Raw genomic sequence first — 7,473 nt, 5'->3', positions numbered from 1 at the left:
CCGTTATTGCTGGTCGCCTGTTTCATACAATACATACAACTCCCGCAACCACGCTTTTATCGCATCTCATAAAGCTTTTATGCGTTCATAATTACGGCGACCAAACACTAGATTTACACGCTAGAAACATTGCGGACTTTTTTTTTACAACAATAGATGCTTACTGGCGCCTAAACCCCAATTTTTAACTCCCAGGCTCTTTATTTTCTGAAAACAGACCCAGAGCATCCAGCTGCAAGACAAAATGTGGTGTAGTGACGACAGCCGACATTTCACTCATTTGACAGGAACAACACATAACAGCTTTGTAAATAAAAAATGTATAAATATTAATCAATCACATTTTTTTTAATATAATTAGGATCTAGTCGCTTATAGCAGCTGAGTTTGTAAATCACTTCCCTTGCAAATGGCACGTGTTTTACTACAAAATGGATGAAAAAACTAATGTATTTTATCGCGTTCAATATTTTTTCATTTCAAGTAATTATATCTTAACAAATTAAACTATACATTACTAGGCAAATGTTCGAAATCAACTCCCAAAGTGGCAACGGCGTTATATTTGCACACGCAACTTCAGACGCCTGAAATACCTCGAGAGTTACCCACCCATTCCATTCAGTAGTTTCCTTTGTTGTCGCTTGGTGGCGCTATACACAGCTAATCGAACTACTGCGCGTCCATTTTAAGTGCATCGAACGAGGGTTAAGAAAAAACGTGTCTTGTGGTATTGTCGTATTCCGACAATTTAAAGAATTTAGGTCAGTCTGCATGGGAATGCACACAGTTTTGGTAACAATATTAAACATTATGATACAGAATGCTATATTAATCCAGAACTGTTTACAGAAACAGATGTAGTGAGAGAGGCAATAGAGATGTACAGGCTTTCTGTATATTGCGGTTTACCATGACAGTTCATACAAGTGGCGGTGACAGTCATCTTTGGAATGGATCGAAAATGACTTTGGGAAAGGGACAAAGTTGTGCCATTCTGTGCAAAATGTGAGACACTTAGTTATAATTAGTAATTGTAATTTTCTGGGCCGTACTACTTTGACTTTTGTACGTTGTCGTGTGATGTGTTATGAAAACGAAACAGGCTTTACATCAGTCTTACATCCTCAGAAAAGCACGTGTTGACACGCCCTCTTTGTTCCCGCCAAATGATGCCATTGGTCAAGGGTCACGTGCTGCCTGTTGTTTTCTTGTCGTCTGCTTACTCGATGATGTTTACGCCCGCTGCTGGCAACATCCGCTTGATTCTCATGCCGAAAGAAGGGGGAATGAAATAGGTTCGTTGTATTTTGAATCTAATTTGTCATTTGGAAAAAAATTTAGATTTCAATAAGAGCCTCGTAACTACCTCTTTTCCATATTTGGAGGGGAAGTAGTTATGAAGTGAAATGTTTCACTCCCAGGAAACAGTGCATGCTCCCCCAACTTCTTATATTAGTTTCTGTTTGAATTTAGCGAGAGCAAGTTTTCTTCAAACTATAAATATGAAGTAAGTTGGAAAGCAGTAATTTGAAACTACCGCATGTTAGTCTTTCTAGCAATCACATGTAACAACAACTCTCCCTTAATGCCTGATAACAACGCTGTTGTTGGGGGACAAATCGGTAGTGCACATTATATAATATCTTGCCAGGCACGTAAGGATAAACTTTGACATAACATAGGAAGAGTGTGATGCTGGATGTTATTTTTTTTGCTAAATTAGCACAATACCAAGGCTTTCATTGAAAAACTACATGACAAACAAGCCTTTGGGTGCAGAGAATGAGAGAGTTTTCTTCTCTGAAACTTTTGAATGTATTTATCACTGTTTACATTAACAGCTTGGTGAAAATTGGGTTACGCATTTATTTTTGACAGTGTTGTACTAAATTGCATTTTGTAATGATGTGTTTTACCAGTATGAAGGAGATGTGTATAAATTGCTGTGTAATGTACAATGATACTAACAGGTTAGACCTACTGACATTACCAAATAGTATAATATATTGAGATGGATGTCTGCATGTCTTCTTGTGATGTCATTATAAAGATCACTAGAACACACAGAATTGCTCATTGTAGGCCTACTCAATAAAAACAGCTCTTAATTAAAGCAAACATATATTTGCTATACTCTTAATTTTATATGACCTTATAAAAATTTATAAACCTTAAAATTTCGTTGTAATTTGTCGTAAAGCTTATATGAGAAGTATGAGAATTATTTAAATGATAAATGGTTGCCTTGCTGGTTTTCCTGGCATTCCAGGAGCCATAAATGGTACATTCTAAAACTGTCTCCATGCATAGTCTGATTATTACCTACTACTCAGTAATAGGCATGTATTTAGCCAGAGTTTGTAATAAGGCCATCTCATTTCCAATTTTCTCCTATTTTCCCTATCTCTTCCATGTTAAAAGACACTAAGACACTCGCTCAACCTATGATAGTTGGTAATAGTAGGTTGCATAAAAAAACTTCTTGGACAAGAATTAGTGCAGAAGCCTATTGAAAATACATTCTTACAGAAAAAAAATTATGCCCCTGTGATTAATGTATTTTTTCAATTTTTTCACATTTTGGTGTTAGCACTGTATCTACAGAACTGTTTCACATAAAGCTTTATAGCTTAGGGTGCTTATAATTTGTTTCCATCCTGCAGGTGATTATGGGTTTCTTCTGCGTGATCATGTGTTTCCTCTGGGCACTACCTGGTTTCCTTCCATCATAATGCGAGCGGCCATTGTATAAGTGAAATATCCTTGACTACAGTGTGAAACAACAGTCAAATAGATATAATATAATATGTACCTGTTATTAGCCTTTGCAGAGTGCTGTTGAAGGTGGATCACAACGTTACAGTTGAGACCTGTTTGCTTCAAGAACACACCAGCACGTGAAAGTGAAAACTCAGGAGAAAACAATGGACACAAATTAATTAAATTTTAATATGATAGAGCGTCGATAAAATTACAATCATCTGAATTGAGACACGATCGCTACATTATATTTTGATTTCTTTGTGGTTTGAAGTGTGTGAACATGTGTAAGACAAAGTAAATATTCTCACTTTCATCATTGTGCAGGAGGGGAGACAACTCTCAACAAGTCGAAAATGGGTAAAGTAATGTAGGATGGTTTATGAAATGCACTGTATATCCATGTTGATATTTTTTTGTTCTTTCTGCATGGACAACAATACAATTTACCCCTTCAATCAAAACATGGCCATTTGCCATATTTAAAAGGATACAGGTGGAAAAAATGCTCCCCTGAAGTTACTTATATAATTGTGTTGAAGGAGATGAACCGTGCTGATTTTCCATAAAAGCCTTTACACCATGAGAAGCTCACTGGAGGATGTTGTACGCTTCTTGCATATGCTGTGCAAAGAAAAACCAGGATGTCCTGTCGAAGAACTGAAGAAGTTGGCTGTTCTAAAGCAGGTAGAATTAAATGTTTAGCCCTGACTTTATATGATAGTACTATAGTACCAATTGATATTTAGTACATATTTCAGATGTAGCTATCTGTTACAGAAATGAGAGTTTCACCTAATTTTATTAATCAGTGTGCCAGTTGGGAAATTGATTCTGGGTCTTTTTTTCTTTGTGAAATGTCATTGAAATTTGATATACTGGTATAAATGTTAACCTCGCCCTCTTTCCTTTGGTCGTAGTGGACTCATAACATTAATGAGAGTGTTGGTAAAGGTATAAATATGTGTATATGAGTTATACACTGTACAATGTAAGTTGAACAAGAACGCCCTATGTGTGTGGCAGGTAGTATAATACAATGGACAATATAGAGGTAGATATTAATTTACAATTGTGGCAGACGCGGGGCAAACAATGAGACATATGACTTAATGTGTAACTTAATCACAAAAATCAATTTTTTGTTTTAGAAAATAAATTGTATTTGACTTTGTCAGATGTATATATTTACAAACCTGCAGTTCTGCAGAGTTAAACAGCAATGCAGTATTGTAGTATGTCTGAATCAGAATAGCTGGAGTTTTTTTTAAATAACTAGTCCAATTGGTATTTTGGATATCATTGCCAAATTTGCATACTATACACAATTTTGGAATACATAACAGTATTTCTTTGGACCTTAAGCAATACATTTGGCAGGTTTGAAGTTGATCAGATGTAGGGATGTGAAAAGCCATAGGACAAACATAGTTACATACATGGGTATATGTACATGTACTTACCTTCCTTAACAATTGGGTACAGCATTCCTCAGCTCATCTGGACCTTTTACATGTACCCCAATGTTAAATACTTAGTTTTAAAGGATTCAGTCTTACAACAGAAGTGTTTTTTGAGTGTTTACCTTGTGACCTGTTCTAAAGTGGGGGTACAAATAAGTTTTTCAATCTTCATGTTAGTTTGTCAAAATGACTTTGAATATAAGGCTTTTTCAGATGTCTGAAATCAGCCCAAGAGTTCAAGAGCCATGCCAATGAACTAGGTGGTGATGGCTATCATAACATTTATTAAAGAATAGTGGAGGTGCGTCAGTGAAGTGATGCTCTTGACAGGATGAACAATGTATTAGTATATTACAACGTGCATTTAGAAGCTGAACTCAGTGAAGGTCATCCTAAGATCTTTTGTAAGGGCATTACTCCCTGACCCCATGTTGTTCAGTTGTTCAGAGTAATGTTGTAAGGAAAACGTCCATCCTTTATGTCTTCGTTTTTAGAATTTCATGACATCATTTTGAAATGCTCATATTTAAAAAATGTAATAGTTTTAATGGCATTGAGTGAGTGAGTGCTTGGAGTTTAACGTTTTACTTAACAATTTTTCAGTCTTATGACGACGACAGAGTCCTTAGAGTGCATGTTATGCACCTCCTTGTTGCAGGATGGATTTCCACTGCTCTTTTATCTAGTGCTTCTTCACTGATATGACTTACCGAAGACAAGTAATCTGCCCTGCCCAAGTCATCATACTGATACGCGTCAAGCAGTCATTGCACTAATGCTGAACGCCAAGCGAGAAAGTAACAACTTCCTCTTTTAAGGTCTTAGGTGTGACCTGGCCCAGGATTGACCATGGATCTGCTGCCTCGCAAAGCAGATCCTTCGTGTACTGGGTATCAGGGACAGTCCTTAATGTCATTGATGACGGTCAGGTGAAGGCCCTGTAGTTATGTCGTATTTATGTATTTACTCTTCCATTCTCCCCCCACCCACCACTTCCTACCCCATCACCCTCAGAGTTGTTTTGACAGTTATCATCATTTAGGATGCCTGTAGTTTAACTTAGCAAAAACAAGGCGAGGAAAACTTCTATACTGCTACATGTTTGTATATATTTATATATATATCAGGACACATCCTAAGCTGCATAATAAGAAATGAAAGCCATATTACAGTAAATTTTCAAAATTTTCAACCTCTAAAGCCATTTTTCTCAGTGGAAATTATGTATACAGTTATTATGAAAATGATACAGATTGTCACTAAAGATGCAAGCTGTGTCAAACTATGGAAATTAATTCTCAACTCCCCATAGTTCTTTTAGAATGTTTCAAAATATTGGTTGCAGAGGGAGGTGCTAGGGTTGAAGAATTAAGGTATATGTACATTTGTTTCATGTGTCCTTCAAACACAATGACAAACCATGGGATTTCTACAGCAGATCAGAAATAGTTTTCTGTTTTCTTCAATTATTCTTTCAGTTTACATTTATAATAACTACAAATGGATAGTAATAACCTGCCTTGTATTTTTCAGCTATCCAGACCATTGGATTGTACTCTGGCTTTATTGGAATCTTTCAGTTCCTCGCTAAAAAAGCTATCTGAGTGGGACAATGAAAATAAAACACATTTCATCGCTGTTCTTCTTGAACATGGACTTCTTGACGTTGTAAGTATGTTGTTTGATTAAAGCTGATGTTTTAAATATGCATTGCCATTATATCGAAGATCAGGGCCCACTTTCACAAAGCACCATGATCCAGATTTTTAAAACTTTTTTGTAAATCAGATCACGTTTGGAGCTGTAGCGGAGAAATCTGACTTAATGCATTAGTTTTTGTTATGAGTGAAAAGTGTATGATATTCCCAAACAAATACTCAGTTTCTGAATCTACTTGTTTCTTGGCCAGCTTATGATAAGAACATTGGTTATTACATTTCTCTGTTCATCTATCACAAGTAATCTTCTAAATGGGTTTATGTCAGTTATAAAATTTGGTGAACTCAGACATTGATGTCTATGATATTTCATAATAAGTAGGAAACTTACCAGTATTGAATCTTGTGAAACAAAATATTAGCTGATTTCTTTTTTTTTTATAAGTTGTATACATTCTGTATCAAGATTTGTAGACAATTCAAACAACTCAAATGTCTGTATTAGTGAAGAGAAGCATCAAAATTTCTGTCATTACGAATAAATGACAAGGGTCAACTTCAGTTGGTGTATTTTCTGATATAGAAGAGTTTTTCACCTTCTTTGCCTACCCGTTTGAAGGTTGACAGTGTTATATCATTTGTTCATTTCAGCGAGGTCAAAAAAAAAAACACACATGACCTCAAATTGAATCCAGGTCATCACTAAAATGAAGCATGCACATACTCATAATTTTAGATACACAAATTATTGTTTGTTGCACTGTATTCACTCCCATGTTGTTTTACATGTCACACCTTTAATATTATTGGATGATCTAATTTTTTACTACAGCAACATGTAATTTTGTCTACAGGTATAATATGTGCCCAAATGTATCCAGAATGAAATATTTTAATGATAACTTGTCTTAACAAGACACATGGGATCACAAATTAATCTCCAAACCAATGTACATGTATATATGTTAAATAGTTGGGTTGTATAGGATTTATCAGGTTAGCCAGGCTGAATATTGCATCAAGATGAGTCACACGCCTTGATACAGGTACGACTTTTATTCACCCTAACCAACCAGATAAATTAAGCACCACCCGCACAAGGCTTTATAATATATTATTTATTACTGTTGTTAAAAATGTTCAGATGTTGGGTTTGTGTTTGTAGGGGCTTTTCACCACTTTGTTGCTTATATGTCAATGTACCATTTATTCCATGAATTGTTAACACTAAAAGAAACTGTTACTCATGCACGGTAAGAAAAGAAAGCGTAATATTAAACGTATGATTATTCCCTGTCTTGGATAATTTTTTTAATATATCTCCTATGGGCTGCTCTATAGCTCTCAGCAGTATTTGAAGAAGCCACGGAGAATCAGAACCAAGGTGCTGACCCTGCCAAGAGCTTGTGTATAATGGATGCAATATGTGTAAGTATTTGTGCAAATTGAAAAAACCTTAATTGCTGACGTGTATCTAACAAAATTTGGCTAAATTTCTAAAACAGGCTGAAATGATCACAGAATAACATTTGGATATCTCTTTCTGGTTCAGATTTTTTAATTATGGAAATGAGTGGAAACCTGATGTT

At 35.6% G+C, this 7,473-nt stretch overlaps 1 protein-coding gene across 9 annotated transcripts in view; it reads left to right on the top strand.

The window, feature by feature from the left end:
- The first annotated feature begins 1,245 nt into the window (after nucleotides 1–1,245).
- Nucleotides 1,246–7,473, top strand: part of LOC135471907 (synaptonemal complex protein 2-like) — a 60,698-nt gene continuing 54,470 nt past the window's right edge. For 5 of the 9 annotated variants that reach the window (XM_064751335.1, XM_064751338.1, XM_064751337.1 and 2 more), the window contains exons 1-3: nucleotides 1,248–3,450; nucleotides 5,760–5,894; nucleotides 7,226–7,312. In XM_064751335.1, coding sequence (XP_064607405.1) covers nucleotides 3,346–3,450; nucleotides 5,760–5,894; nucleotides 7,226–7,312 — 327 coding nt within the window. In that variant the 5' untranslated portion in view covers nucleotides 1,248–3,345. Of the gene's footprint in view, nucleotides 3,451–5,759; nucleotides 7,313–7,473 lie in introns of those variants that run through there. The other 4 variants (XM_064751333.1, XM_064751341.1, XM_064751340.1 and 1 more) reach the window with 4 other exon arrangements.

The sequence above is a fragment of the Liolophura sinensis genome, chromosome 7 (assembly GCF_032854445.1).
Source record: "Liolophura sinensis isolate JHLJ2023 chromosome 7, CUHK_Ljap_v2, whole genome shotgun sequence".
Taxonomy (NCBI): domain Eukaryota; kingdom Metazoa; phylum Mollusca; class Polyplacophora; order Chitonida; family Chitonidae; genus Liolophura; species Liolophura sinensis.
The sequence above is the reverse complement of the archived record's forward strand: the minus strand, read 5'-3'. Positions and strand labels throughout refer to the sequence as shown.